The sequence below is a fragment of the Chanodichthys erythropterus genome, chromosome 17, assembly GCF_024489055.1.
Source record: "Chanodichthys erythropterus isolate Z2021 chromosome 17, ASM2448905v1, whole genome shotgun sequence".
NCBI lineage: Eukaryota > Metazoa > Chordata > Actinopteri > Cypriniformes > Xenocyprididae > Chanodichthys > Chanodichthys erythropterus.
In genome coordinates, this window is record NC_090237.1 from 8,442,740 (window position 1) to 8,458,652 (window position 15,913).

At 39.2% G+C, this 15,913-nt stretch overlaps 1 protein-coding gene across 1 annotated transcript in view; it reads right to left on the bottom strand.

Moving 5' to 3' along the window:
• nectin3a (nectin cell adhesion molecule 3a) overlaps positions 1-15,190 on the bottom strand; it is a 50,325-nt gene extending 35,135 nt beyond the window's left edge. Inside the window, exon 1 of the mRNA XM_067365641.1 lies at positions 15,064-15,190. Within this exon, the coding sequence (XP_067221742.1) occupies positions 15,064-15,154 (91 nt within the window). The 5' untranslated portion in view covers positions 15,155-15,190. The remainder of the gene's footprint in view (positions 1-15,063) is intronic.
• Positions 15,191-15,913: the final 723 nt, after the last annotated feature.

Genomic DNA, 15,913 nt, shown 5'->3' on the forward strand with positions numbered 1-15,913 from the left:
AATATCTTACAGACCCCAAACTTTCACTTATTTATGTTTTGGGCTGACACTTGAATAAGATTTTGACACAGCAACCAGAGTTGAGCTGAAGTGCAATTCTCAATAAGGGTGGAGACTTCTAATTTAGCACCTTCCTGACCCACAAGACATTCTTTTGCCGTTTGTAAAGAGGGACTACTCTCTTGCTTGAGTCAACAATTTCCTCAGTATACCACATTGTTCTGAAAATGGATCCTAATTTGAAATCCAAGCTGGAAAATCATTTTATATGCACTACATTAAGCATCAGGCAGTTCCTCTGGACTCCTGATTAAAATAAAGAGTTTTAAAGTAAGGCGACTAAGGTATGGAATGTGAGCTGTTAATGAGGCTTCACAGAACAGCACGCTATCCGAACATACAAGGGCTGGGTTTTTGACTTCCTTCCCAAACTCCCTGAGAATTGTTTTCCTTCCCCTCAAAGTATCAGTGTTCATGCATACACTAACAGGAAGCAGAGCTCAATTGATAGGGCTATTCAAACAAAATAAGTGTTAAAATCTGTTCATTCTTTGGATCAGCATTCACAATGATTCAGTTAATGCAACACTACCAGAAACCCTCTATGTCCTCCAAAAATGCACTGAAACAAGTCTGCTAGGAGGTGCCAAAAATCAAAGCATGAGATGTTGTTCCTCAAGGCTTTCAGGGGGTTGAAATGTTGCCAACAAAGACACAGGACACTCAAGATGTCACAAAGGGAAGGACACACAAACAAAACTGAATTAAAGAGGAAAGTATTGCAGCAGTTTGGTCAACATGAAACACAAAAGGCCTAGTTTACTTTCTCTGCACACTCCCTTTTTCTTCTTCACCCTGTCCACAAAATGGCAGACTAGAACACTAATCTGTATTGATAACCAATACCACCCACCTTGAGGGCTTTGTCCTTAAGTTTGTTTGCATGTCAAATTCCATCGATTTAATACCTTCTCCACCTGTGTGACCATTGGCTATAAAGTCAACAAGCAATATTAGCACAGGTGGGAAAGACTCTTCTGGGATTATAGTGTCAGTTTCCCCAACAAATCAAGCACTTGGGACACATTTGATATAGATGACGAAGCTTCAAACAACAACAACAACAAAAACATGCTGATTGAACAACATTTCCTTTTGGTGATAATGATAATGTAGCAAGTAGTATTTTTCTATCCGGCAATACACCCGTCAATGATGCAATGATGTTTTCATACTTTGGGAGAATAAAGCAAAAAATGCCTGAATGATGCATATACATAAAAAATAATGGTCAATGTAATCAATGTAATGATATCATAGAGACTAGAGCTGCACGATTAATCATTAAAAGATTGCAATCTCGATTTAAACACCCACGCAATCTCATTCCTAGATGAAAATGATTCTCCTGTGTCTATAAAACCTTTGACAAACTCACACGAGAACATTCAAACCTGTGTTCACGCTGCTGCTGACCCAGAGAGAGCAGTTGCCATGTATAGGTATGTATAGGTATTGTTATATCTGTGTTATAAATATTCTTATCACAGAAGTTCTGGGATAAAAGTTTATAGTTCATATATAAACATTGATGTCTACAAAAACATTCAAAATAGAGCAAATCACCTTTTGACAGTAATAATGATTGTATCGATTACATCGTCACGCCAGTAGGTGGCGACAAGTGAGTGTTAAAAATATTTATTTGTCATTGAATCATTCATTCAAGTGATTCGTTCAAAAACATTGATTCATCCAGTAATGAAGTATTTATGAGTCATTGAATCATTCATTCAAACAGATTTTTTAAATAATTCATTCAGATTAATCAAACATTTTAAATAGATTGCAGCAATTAAAATTTTGCCAGAACCTCTAGTAAATTACATGTTGTTTTGTTTATTTGTCTGTTCAGAATCGGGGAAGAATTGTGATCTCTATTTGAAACGAAAAAACTGTTATTCTCAATTTATCCAGAATCGTGCAGCTCTAAATGAGACCCTCATGAATGTCAGGGGTCAATAGGTCAATAGGTCTATAAAAAAATAAAAATAATTACATTTTTCTGATAAGGTAAGGATGTTTCTTCAGGCTGTAAAATGTTGTGGGGTGTGACTTGTGCAAAACATTATAATATTTATGAATTAATAATTCATGATATTTGAAAAGTACTTTTTAACTTAATATATATTTTATAACTTATATTTTTACTTTAGTTAGCTTAGTTCACCCAAAAATGAAAATTCTGTCATTAAATACTCACCCTCATGTCATTTCAAACCTGTAAGACCTTCATTCATCTTCAGAACACAAATTAAGATATTTTTTATGAAATCCGAGAGGTATATGACTCGTCCATAGACAGCAATATAACCACCACTTTCAAGGTCATCGCTAAATCAGTTGACATGACTGCAGAAGTTCAACCTTAATTTTATGAAGTGACGAGAATACTTTTTGTGCGCAAAAACAAAACAAAAATACATCAACTGCATAAAAGAATGAGAGGGAAGAGGAAAAGTTGTTGAATAAAGTAAGTTGTTATTTTTGTTTTGTTTTATTCATCCGAAGATGAATGAAGGTCTTACAGGTGTGGAACGACATGAGGATGAGTAATTATTAACAGAATTTGAATTTTTGGCTGAACTAACCCTTTAAAAATATTAAATTTATAATATTTAAAAAATGGCATGCATTTTTAAATTGTTTTATTGTTGGCACTCTTATGTCATTGACCCATATCACATTATATCAAATGGTGGTATCATAGGGCACATTCACCAAAGCTTGTTCATCTCAGAAGTTCAACAGGAAAGCCTTATAAGGCTGCTGAATAATCACTGCAAGTTCTAGAATATGTACAATAAACTGCCCTGTCATACAAAACCATGGACTTTCATTGGGTAGCATGCGGTCATATTTACAATAGAAATATAATGTAGCAGAACTCTGCAGGAGCATAAGGACCCCACGCCCTTCATGTCTCTGTGATTACCTCATACATCAACAGCTAAAGAGAACGCAGCTGAGGCCTCATCAACATCACAGCACACGGACTGCGTTCCTGCCCGGTAGCCCTCGTTAAAAACTTCCACAGCGACTAACAATTACAAAGACAGCATGGAAGATCATTGCACATAAAATGCACTCTTTGTTCCAATGCCCAGACAGAGTGGGCTCTAAGCGCTGGGAGAACAGATGGATTTGGTTCTGTAAGGAAACTAGAGGATGTTCAGCACCAGTCCCATAAGTGAAAGTGGAAACCGCACTGATCTGATATCATTGTGTAAGCAATGCAACTAACAATACTGACTGTGGTCATGCAACCACAATAATGGGAAATTAACATCAAAGAATTAATATTAAGTTATGAATTTATTCAAAATGACAATTTGACAAACCCAATTTATGCACATCATGCCGGTCTTCGTTCTCTATAATATGATTTTTTTTTCCCTGCAAAAAAACATGCCAAATTCTTACAATATTAAAATATATTTTGAATTTTGAATTAAAAAAAAAAAAAGAAATATTTTTAAGGTAAACATTTTTTCATCAATTATTAATTCATCATATCCCATAACATTTTTTGATTAAAATCTTTAAAAATTAAACATATGTACAGATGAATTACATTTAGAAAATGTTAATAGTAGATAATGTTAGTAGATAATTTGAAGCCAACTTTAAATTAACTGATTTTTAAAAAGAACTACTGACCATATATGACTGTTAGTTGTGGACAATAATATATTTTTTTCTTATATAATACTAATTAAAGATGCTAAACTGCTCCATACATTTTTTTACTCAATAATTTATTTTAATGAGGCATTTTTCTCCATTTTTCTTTGTTTTTATTTCAATTCAGAAGATAAAAACATGCTTATTGAAGAAGTCACTGTTTAAATTAATAATATATATATTATATATATATATATGGAAAAAGAGCATCAGGTCACTATGGAAGCTTGTTTCCACCACTGAATAAAAAATACAAAAAGGTAATTGCAACTTTTTATCTCACAATTCTGACTTTTTTTCTTGCAATTCATATTTTTTTCTCAGAATTGCATGATATAAACTTGCAATTGTGAGTTATAAAGTCAGAATTGTAAGTTATAAAGTCAGAATTGTGAGTTATAAAGTCAGAATTATGCTATAAAGTTACAATTGCGAGATATAAACTCACAATTGCGAGTTATAAACTCACAATTGCGAGTTATAAACTCACAATTGTGAGTTATAAAGTCAGAATTGCGAGATATAAACTTACAGTTGTGAGTTATAAACTTACAATTGCGAGTTATAAAGTCAGAATTGCAAGATATAAAGTCACAATTGCGTGTTATAAAGTCACAATTTTGAGATATAAACAAAATTGCGAGTTATAAAGTCAGAAAGAATTGCGAGTTATAAAGTCAAAATTGCATGTTATAAAGTCACAATTGCGAGATATAAACATAGTTGCGAGTTATAAAGTTAGAATTGCGAGATATAAACACAATTGTGTGTTATAAAGTCAGAATTGCAAGATATAAACACAATTGCGAGTTATAAAGTCAGAATTGCGAGATATAAACACAATTGCGAGTTATAAAGTCACAATTGCGAGATATAAACACAATTGCATGTTATAAAGTCAGAATTGTGAGATATAAACTCACAATCGCGAGTTATAAAGTCACAGTTGCAAGATATAAAGTCACAATTAGGCATGTGACGGTATCAAATTTTCATGTTGCGATTAATTGCTGAAGCTTTTATCACGGTATACGGTATTATTGTTACAGATCCCTTGTTTCCCTGGACTCCATTTCCCAGAATCCTCCTGTTCTCCTCACCTGCACTCACTTCCCTCGTCAGCTCCTCATCGTCACTCATCACCTGCACCTGGACTCTATTGTCAGCACTCCCTATATAATGCACTCACTCCCTGCACTCCTGGTCCGTTCTCTGTTTTGTTAAGGTGTCTGTCTGTTGTTCATTGCCATTGTTTGAAGTAAAGTCTCTATTATCGTGGAAATCCGTATCTGCCTCATCTCTCTACCAGCCACCCGTAACAGAAGAACGGACCAAAACCGACCGGATTTTCCACGAAAAAAAAAAAGAATGGAGACTTTCCCCAGCTCCCTGGATCCAGCTCCTCCATCGCCTCTCACCCTAACAGCCAGCGAACGCATTATCGGGCTCCTGCAGGTAGGACGTTCGCTGGAGAGGTATGTGGAGGAGTTCGTTGAGCTTGCTTACTTGTCTAACTGGCCCGACGCTCAGTTGATCTCCCTGTTTTTGGATGGATTGGATGACGACACTATCCGTTTTGATGAACCTGTTTTTTGTTTCTCCTTAAGCGACACTATCAATTTAATTTTGTGGTTGAATGGCTCCAAATTCTTAGTGAAAGAGGTTCAGGATCAGTGTTGTCGTCTGGTCCATCCAGAAACACGGTTGGCACCCCGGGCCAGTTAGTCAACCTCCGGCTTCCTCCGCACACCGCTCCAGCGAACTCCCTGCCTGCCCCAGGCTGGACCCATATTCCGCTACTGGGCCCAGTAAGCGGAGGAGGAGGAAGAAAGCGGCCCCAATGTCTCCAGAGCCCGCTCCAGTATCTCCAGAGCCCGCTCCAGTATCTCCAGAGCCCGCTCCAGTATCTCCAGAGCCCGCTCCAGTATCTCCAGAGCCCGCTCCAGTGTCTCCAGAGCCCGCTCCAGTGTCTCCAGAGCCCGCTCCAGTGTCTCCAGAGCCCGCTCCAGTGTCTCCAGAGCCCGCTCCAGTTTCTCCAGAGCCCGCTCCAGTGTCTCCAGAGCCCGCTCCAGTGTCTCCAGAGCCCGCTCCAGTGTCTCCAGAGCCCGCTCCAGTATCTCCAGAGCCCGCTCCAGTATCTCCAGAGCCCGCTCCAGTATCTCCAGAGCCCGCTCCAGTATCTCCAGAGCCCGCTCCAGTATCTCCAGAGCCCGCTCCAGTATCTCCAGAGCCCGCTCCAGTATCTCCAGAGCCCGCTCCAGTATCTCCAGAGCCCGCTCCAGTATCTCCAGAGCCCGCTCCAGTATCTCCAGAGCCCGCTCCAGTATCTCCAGAGCCCGCTCCAGTATCTCCAGAGCCCGCTCCAGTATCTCCAGAGCCCGCTCCAGTATCTCCAGAGCCAGCTCCAGTATCTCCAGAGCCAGCTCCAGTATCTCCAGAGCCAGCTCCAGTCCCCACAGAGCCAGCTCCAGTGCCTGTGGGGATTTTAATTGTATTTGAGGGGATGAAATGGCCCTCAACCCCAGTCTCCGCCGAGCCAAGTTCTCCAGTCTCCTCCGAGCCAAGTTCTCCAGTCTCCTCCGAGCCAAGTTCTCCAGTCTCCTCCGAGCCAAGTTCTCCAGTTTCCTCCGAGCCAAGTTCTCCAGTCTCCTCCGAGCCAAGTTCTCCAGTCTCCTCCGAGCCAAGTTCTCCAGTCTCCGCCGCCGAGCCAAGTTCTCCAGTCTCCGCCTCCGAGCCAAGTTCTCCAGTCTCCGCCGCCGAGCAAAGTTCTCCAGTCTCCGACGCCTACGAGCCCTCAGCTCCAGCCGCCGCCTACGAGCCCTCAGCTCCAGCCGCCGCCTACGAGCCCTCAGCTCCAGCCGCCGCCTACGAGCCCTCAGCTCCAGCCGCCGCCTACGAGCCCTCAGCTCCAGCCGCCGCCGCCGAGCCCTCAGCTCCAGCCGCCGCCGCCGAGCCCTCAGCTCCAGCCGCCGCCGCCGAGCCCTCAGCTCCAGCCGCCGCCGCCGAGCCCGCCGCTCCAGACGCCGCCGCCGGGCCAGCCGCTCCAGCCGCCGCCGCCGAGCCAGCCGCTCCAGCCGCCGCCGCCGAGCCAGCCGCTCCAGCCGCCGCCGCCGAGCCAGCCGCTCCAGCCGCCGCCGCCGAGCCAGCCGCTCCAGCCGCCGCCGCCGAGCCAGCCGCTCCAGCCGCCGCCGCCGCCGAACCTACTGCTCCTATGAACTGTGTTATTGAACTCTCCAGCCCAAAGACTGTTTTCCCTCCCTGCCTCCCTCTCCCGCCTCCTCCAAGTCATGTCTATACTGCACCTCCACCTCAAGCCCCCTCGCCCAGATCTCCACCTCGGACCTCTGGGCGATTACCTTCACCCCGGCTCCAACCTCCCTCTGCTCCACCGTTGCCCATCAGTCCTCCAGCTTCACCAGTCTCCATCCTGCCTCCACTCACACCTTGGTCATTCATCAGCCTGCCCTCCCCTCTGGACTTCACTCCTCCGTCTCCGCTCCGTCACTCCGTCCCTCGGATTCAGTTGGCCTCCTCACTCCCCCCGGTGTTCGTTTTGTTGGCTGTCCTTCTGCTTTCACTGCGGCCTTCTGGAGCCCCGGCTGCGCTTCGGTCGGCGGAGCCTTCGGTTCCGCCATCACCCGCCAGTCCTTCAGCGACGCCTGGGCTCAACGCCTCGAAGGCTTCGGCTCCTGACCCGCCATGGCTGCCCGCTGCACCTGACCCGCCATGGCTGCCCGCTGCACCTGACCCGCCATGTATGCCCGCTGCATGTCTGCCCGCTGCACCTGACCCGCCATGGCTGCCCGCTGCACCTGACCCGCCATGGCTGCCTTCGGCTCCTGACCCGCCATGGCTGCCCACGGCTCCTGACCCGCCATGGCTGCCTTCAACCCCTGACCCGCCATGGCTGCCCACGGCTCCTGACCCCCCATGGCTGCCCACGGCTCCTGACCCGCCATGGTTTTTGGACCTGCCCTGGAGACCTCCACTCCAGTTTACTCCTTCCCCTGCTCCGGTTTGAGGTCTCCAGGGCGCCCGCCCCCCTCCCGGTTGTTACATCTACGGCGCGAGGACGCGCCTACCGGGAGGGGGAGGTACTGTTACAGATCCCTTGTTTCCCTGGACTCCATTTCCCAGAATCCTCCTGTTCTCCTCACCTGCACTCACTTCCCTCGTCAGCTCCTCATCGTCACTCATCACCTGCACCTGGACTCTATTGTCAGCACTCCCTATATAATGCACTCACTCCCTGCACTCCTGGTCCGTTCTCTGTTTTGTTAAGGTGTCTGTCTGTTGTTCATTGCCATTGTTTGAAGTAAAGTCTCTATTATCGTGGAAATCCGTATCTGCCTCATCTCTCTACCAGCCACCCGTAACAATTATCATGATATTGAAATAAGTTTCAGTGGTGTTGTGCAGTTTATATGGTTGATGGGGAAAGTATTCGTATATGCATTATAAAAATTGTAATAATTGGTAATAAATTATTATTTACGGTATTTTGAAATGCCCACGATAACAATACCGTGCATATTCATTATCGTGATATATCGCATTACCGCATATCGGCACAAGTCTAGTCACAATTGCGTGTTATAAAGTCACAATTGTGAGAAATAAACACAATTGCGAGTTATTAAGTCAGAATTGCGAGTTATAAAGTCAAAATCGCGTGTTATAAAGTCACAATTGCGAGATATAAACACAATTGTGTGTTATAAATTCACAATTGCGTGTTATAAAGTCACAATTGCAAGATATAAACACAACTGCAAGTTATAAAGTCAGAATTGCAAGTTATAAAGTCAGAATTGTGAGATATAAACACAATTGTGAGTTATAAAGTCAGAATTGTGAGTTATAAAGTCACAATTGCGTGTTATAAAGTCACAATTGTGTGTTATAAAGTCAGAATTGCAAGTTATAAAGTCAGAATTGTGAGTTATAAAGTCACAATTGCGTGTTATAAAGTCACAATTGTGTGTTATAAAGTCACAATTGCGAGATATAAACACAATTGTGTGTTATAAATTCACAATTGCGTGTTATAAAGTCACAATTGCAAGATATAAACACAACTGCAAGTTATAAAGTCAGAATTGCAAGTTATAAAGTCAGAATTGTGAGTTATAAAGTCACAATTGCGTGTTATAAAGTCACAATTGCGAGATATAAACACAATTGTGTGTTATAAATTCACAATTGCGTGTTATAAAGTCACAATTGCAAGATATAAACACAACTGCAAGTTATAAAGTCAGAATTGCAAGTTATAAAGTCAGAATTGTGAGATATAAACACAATTGTGAGTTATAAAGTCACAATTGTGTGTTATAAAGTCACAATTGTGTGTTATAAAGTCAGAATTGCAAGTTATAAAGTCAGAATTGTGAGTTATAAAGTCACAATTGCGTGTTATAAAGTCACAATTGCGAGATATAAACACAATTGTGTGTTATAAATTCACAATTGCGTGTTATAAAGTCACAATTGCAAGATATAAACACAACTGCAAGTTATAAAGTCAGAATTGCAAGTTATAAAGTCAGAATTGTGAGATATAAACACAATTGTGAGTTATAAAGTCACAATTGTGTGTTATAAAGTCACAATTGTGTGTTATAAAGTCAGAATTGCAAGTTATAAAGTCAGAATTGTGAGTTATAAAGTCACAATTGCGTGTTATAAAGTCACAATTGTGTGTTATAAAGTCACAATTGTGTGTTATAAAGTCAGAATTGCAAGTTATAAAGTCACAATTGCGAGAAATAAACACAATTGTGTATTATAAAATCCAAATTGCAAATATAAACACAAAATGTATAATTCAGATTTTGATCTCCATATCCATTTACATATATTATATATATCTTCCAAGGGGTTTTTTCCCTCCTAGGACTTTTTTCCCAGTGTTAGCACGCTGGGTTTTTCTCCTAGGGGGTTTTTTCCACCCCTGGGAGTCAGCCGACATTGGCTTAATGTAGCACCATCTTGTATATGTTACATATTACCACGCTTGTTTGTACAGCTTATTTTTAACCACTTCCCTTTTTTCTGTGCTTCTAATATGTAAAGCTGCTTTGAAACAATTACCAATTGTAAAAAGTGCTATATAAATAAATTTGACTTGACTTTTTGACTTGACTTGACAATTGCGTGTTATAAAGTCACAATCGCATGTTATAAAGTCACAATTGCGAGATATAAACACAATTGCGAGTTATAAAGTCACAATTGTGTGTTATAAAGTCACAATTGCGTATTATAAAGTCACAATTGTGAGTTATAAAGTCAAGTGTTTTGTGGTGGAAACAAGCTTCCATGGGTCACTGACTTAAGTCTTGCTGGACAGAAAACTACAAAAGCGATAAATCATACCTGCTACATCATCATATTCACCAGCAACAAATGTTAATACCAGTGTGATGTTCTGATGGCTGTATAGTTGTTCTATAGTTAAGAGCTAGTGGCGAGCTAGTTAAGAAGCCTGATAGGGAGACCAGCATCCAAAACACAACATATGCTGGTAATCAGTCATTCTGCTCTTTTCAACAAAGTAAATACACCCATAACAAGGAACAGCACTTTCCCAGGGCTGAAGGTTACTGCATTACATAGTTTAATGGAGAGAAGCCCAGTTACAGAGTATCTGATTATCACATATTTCCAAGATGGAAGACATTCACAGCAAAATGTTTCTCTGCGGTCATGGCTATCTGTGCTGCCTCAGCTCCCAATAAAGTCTAACAGTCATTTCCTGATGGACCTCCTTCAAAAGAATATTTTAATGTGATTGTCAGATTTCAGCCTGCAGTTATGTAGGCTAAGTGAGATTAAATTGAAGTACAAAGATGGGCTGGATGATGCGGTACACATAATAAAGAGTCTAAATTGGCCTATGAAAGTAAGCATGCCTTCTAGATCGCTATTGACATACATTGGTCATTTCTATGCAATATACAAAGCAGCCAAACTTAAGTATCTTTTCGAGAGGCAAGCCAACAAAAAACAATTAACCTAAATCACACTCTGGCTTATCCATTTAGCATGCAGCAATGAAATAACACAGGCTAACCTATATTTTCGTGATGCATCACCTGCATGATGGAGGAGCTGAGCTTGCATTGCTTTCACCTTGGTCTAATTTGCCCGGTCAGGGTGACATTTGCTGACTGCATTTCCATAACATAGAACTCACTCAATCTACAGCAGCGAGGCTATCACAGACACCCTTGTGTGCGCTCTGTCCTTACGTGACCCTGGATTAGCCTGCATGTCATTTGCCGATAGTGACTGCAGTCAATGGCCTGTCTATTAAATGTATACTTGAAATGACCCTATGAAATCACTTTGCAAAATACAGAAAAACACGAGGTAAACTGCTGATTTGACAAAGCCTCAATCTCATTCTCTCTTCAAATTACATACACGTTAGATTTATGATACATGCAAAATTCAATTATTTTTTTTTTTTACAAATACTACACTTGTTGTACCACAAACTGTAGTTTTAAGAGTTTTTTAGTAGTTGTTTAGACATGAAATATGTGAATCATATTCAATCATAGCGCCTATTTTACAGTTTGTTTAGACGTTTTCTGAGCTCCAGGCCATCGGCGGATGTTCAGTGCTTGTGTACCCGCTGAGAACAGCTTCATCATGGCCAGTGCTTCGCTGGCTCTTATAGTGGTTAAACATGAGATATAATTGATTTTGGGTACATAAAATGGGCAGTCTTTGGTCTTGTTCCAGAGCAAATCAAATTAATGTTCGATTATCGCTATGTTAAAATTAATAATTTAATATTAAGGCTATATTTAACTTACATCCTGTAGAGCACTGCTTTTGTACGTTTGACTTGATTGTGTTTATTTCCTGTTGTCATTTATAATCGCTATTGTTGTTAATTTAAATATTGTTGTTCAATAAATATTATTTTATAAAAATAATATGTTGTATTTGGTATTGAGAAAGTGTCCATTAGTGTGTAGTATAGATGGATCAAGTGAAAGTTACATTAATACGGCATTAGATATAGGCAAACTACAAGTGAATGTGTAAGTCACAAGAGACTTTTAAATTGAAAGGGACTTTTGTAAAAAAAAAAGAGGATGTTTTGGCAATGTTATGAAAAATTCCTGTAAAAAGGACAAATACAAAGACCACTTTCCAATATACATACATATATATATATATATATATATATATATATATATATATATATATATATATATATATATATATATATATATATATATATATATATATATATATATAATTTTAATTATATAAAATTGTTTAAATTAAAAGAACTATCATTTATTTAATGTTATTCTTCTCCAATACTCCAATACTTATATTTTTATAAATGTAATAAATTAAAATGAATTAATTTAATATATATATATATATATATATAATTTTAATTATATAAAATTGTTTAAATTAAAAGAGCAAGTATCGTACTTATTTAATTTTATTCTAAATGTAATAAAATAAATACATTTAATAATATATGTATATATATATATATATATATATATATATATATATATATATATATATATATATATATATATATATATATATATATATTTATATATATATATATATATATATATATATATATGTATGTGTATATATATATATATGTGTATATATATATATATATGTGTATATATATATATATATATGTGTATATATGTGTATATATATGTGTATATATATATGTGTATATATATTACTTAAAGGTGTAGTAAGCGACACTGTTGATATTTGAAATCAACCCAAACAACCACACCCCTCCCTTCATTGCTCCACCCTCAAAATGCACGAACATGCAATGCAATAGTAAATGTTTCTTTATTATAGCTGAAGCGAAGCTAAATAATGTTTTGTGAAAAATAAAGCAAAGATGACCAACGAACTACAAGGAAGAACAAAAAATGAACATAAGGTACAAAGAGTATACATAAGAGTTTGTTGTTAGTCGCTAGCAAACAATGACACTCAAAACTGTACTGTTACTACAGATAACATCACAACAACAGCATATCTTCATTCTTTGAAACAGCAGAACCAATGTTACTCACGTATGGAGCAGAAACAATGCAACCTTGATGTCTGTTTTCATGCCTTCCCGCTTCGGTCTCTCCTGCCCTGGAAAGCTTTTCTAATATTAACACGAGTCCTAAAGCTCTTTCCTATCCCTTCATATCCCTCAGACCTTTTCTCTTTTGTAATGTCTCTCAGCCATCTCCCTTTCTACAGTCTTTCTTCAAACCTCTCTCTCTCGCCTCCCCCATCATGAGTGGACACGCCCCCTACTGCTGATTGGCTACAAGTGCATTATAGTGCTCGGTCCGATCCATCCACTTCCAACAGCGTTTCTCAGAAATCGCTTACTGCACCTTTAAGTCAGCATTTCTACTGTCTGACCTGCAGAAAGCCGACATTAGCTTTTAAGCGAACTACCATGACCCATGACCTAACCCTACCATTTTGCAATGCTTTATTTATGCTAAAAGTTGCTTGCTGCATCCATTTTTCCACCCTTCTCATTGGGCTACAAATGACATGATTATAGTCATTCTGTGTAACATACAGTACCACTTCCTCTTGCAGTGTTTTTCTAAGGGGCAGGCAGAGACTTTCTCCTATTTTAACCTAATATTTAAGGAAACAAAAGTGGAAGGTACCACTGGCAGAGCGCCAAATAACAGGTCAATACTTCCAGACTCTGCGGCTTCAGTCCTTTTCCTCTCAGGCACTAAAGTATGCCCTCCACCCCCTTGCCTAAACACACCCAACCTTTCACTTGTTCTTCACCATTTACTCAAACACTTTACAACTATTCCATTCTGGTTCTGAGTGTTTCAGCATAACTTACATGAAACAGAATCTGAACATAGAAGTTGTGTCCCAAATTTCCTACTCTTGACTCTTCCATCAAGTGTATGAATTTGAGAAGGTTATTCTGTCATCCAGAAGTCTGATAGCTCCTACCCCTCCACTACCTAAGGAAAGCTGCAACAGTTGAGTGCAAGAAGTGTTTAACATGCGTTTTTTGGCTAATTACATGCATCATCCGTGTATTTGAAGTGTGCTTTTTCTTTTTGGAATTTTTAAGTGTGAACAAACTACTCCCACTACTCACAAAATGACATAGTGCATAAGTAAACAAACTGGGGCTGTGTCCAAAATCGCCCCCTATGCCCTTAAATAGGGCACTATTTGAGGGGACAGACGTTTGTAGTGGTGTCCAAAACAATAGTGGACATTCAAGTGCACTCAAGTGAACTATATTAGTGGACTAAAGTAGTTCAATTCAATTCACATTTATGTTTATAGTGCTTTTCACAATACATATCGTTTCAAAGCAGAAAATGCATGTCAGCATTACAATTTAAAGAATGCAGTTAGCAAATAATGTAATCATTTAGGCAATTAATTTACAATCACTGTTAGCAGTTTAACTGAAGGTAGAAGCAATGAGCTCCTGGAAAAATTAATTACATATTAACAATAATTAGGATATATAGAAAAAAATATCCTAAAGTAGTAAATAGTGAATGAGGGTATAGGGGGCGATTTCAGACACAGCCTGGGATGCACATAGTAATTTAATTTTTTTTTTTTTCTTTTTATGTTTAGTTCTCTAGCCCCCTATACCCTCATTCACTGTTTACTACTTTAATAGACTATTGAAACTTTATACTGACACCTATACCAGCCTGGATGCATTAAGTTTGTTGTATCAGTATGACAGTGATATTTCTTTACAAAAAGGAAAAATTCTATTAATTTATAACAATTGTGTAAAACATTTTACTAGCCAAAAAATTACTAAATGCATCTTTAAAGTAAATTAAAGCCATGTTGCTATTAATTAAAAGTCTAATAATGTGAAATATTTGCAATACAAAAGGTAGAAAAACTATAAACTGATTTTGTATATCATATATAAAACTCACAAAAACTGTTTTGTAAAAGAATTTTACCCAGTAATATTAAATTATAAGAAAATAAATCATGCAAATTAAAGTGTATTAAAGATATTAATATAGGAAGTACTTGGACTCTGTTTGTGTAAGTTTCACCAAACTAAGCATATCTTAAGGTTAAATAAAATAAAAAAAAAAATGAACAGCTTATTGTTAGTTTAATAACAGTTCATTTGAACTTTAACAGCTAACGGAACATTTTTACACAGGCACACAAGAGCAGCCATCCGATCCCCAGCTCGCTAGGTACATTAACTTTAAGGTAAGTCCAATTCAAGATGACTTGTTATCATCCTGCAAAAGATAAAGTACCCACCGGTGCAGACGCTCAACAGAAGTACGAGGAAAGGTAGTAGCCCACTGCAAAACGTGCTATTCCCAAAGATGTGTCTTACTTCCTCTGCCATGGTTTCTGACTGCAGTAGTGAGTTCCTCCTTGTTGAATCAACTCGGGTGTCTGTCTGATCCACAGCAGCCGAACCGCGCGTGGGCGGTACCTTCAGTCCAGCAGCAGCGGTTTCCGACTAAAAATACACCCGTCAAAAAGCAGAGCTTTGCGATGCAGTTAGCATTTGCACTCGTTCAGAGAAACTGATTGATGCGATTATAATAGCAACATCTTTGCATTAATGGAAAAAATAAGGCTGCGCAAAGTCAAAAGCGAAAGAGTGTCCCGGGATATTTAAAGCTCATTTAAAGGTATAGTTCACCCAAAAATGAAAACTGTGTTATCATTTACTGACCCTAAAGTTGTTCCAAACCTGTATGAATTTCTTTCTTCTGCTGAACACAAAAGAAGATATTTGTAAGAATGTTGGTAACCAAACAGTTGATGGACCCCATTCACTTCCATAGTATTTTCTCTCTCTCAATTTGAGGGTGGGTAAATGATGACAGAATTTTCATTTTTTTGGGGTGAACTATCCTTTTAATCCATAAAGATATTTAATAGGCTCACATATGCTGTTTATTCAAATAGTCTAAACTGCGAATTCCTCAACTTAATTGGCTACGATCTTCCTTGTAACATTACAAAACTAGAAATATTGGAATGGCTTGGCTCAATGGGGTGCTGGGAGATGCCGCCCAGTTCACTCAGATTAAAGAGTAAGCCATGCTGGGCATGCTTTCCATGGTCCTTGTGTTTTATTTATGTCTTCCCAAGA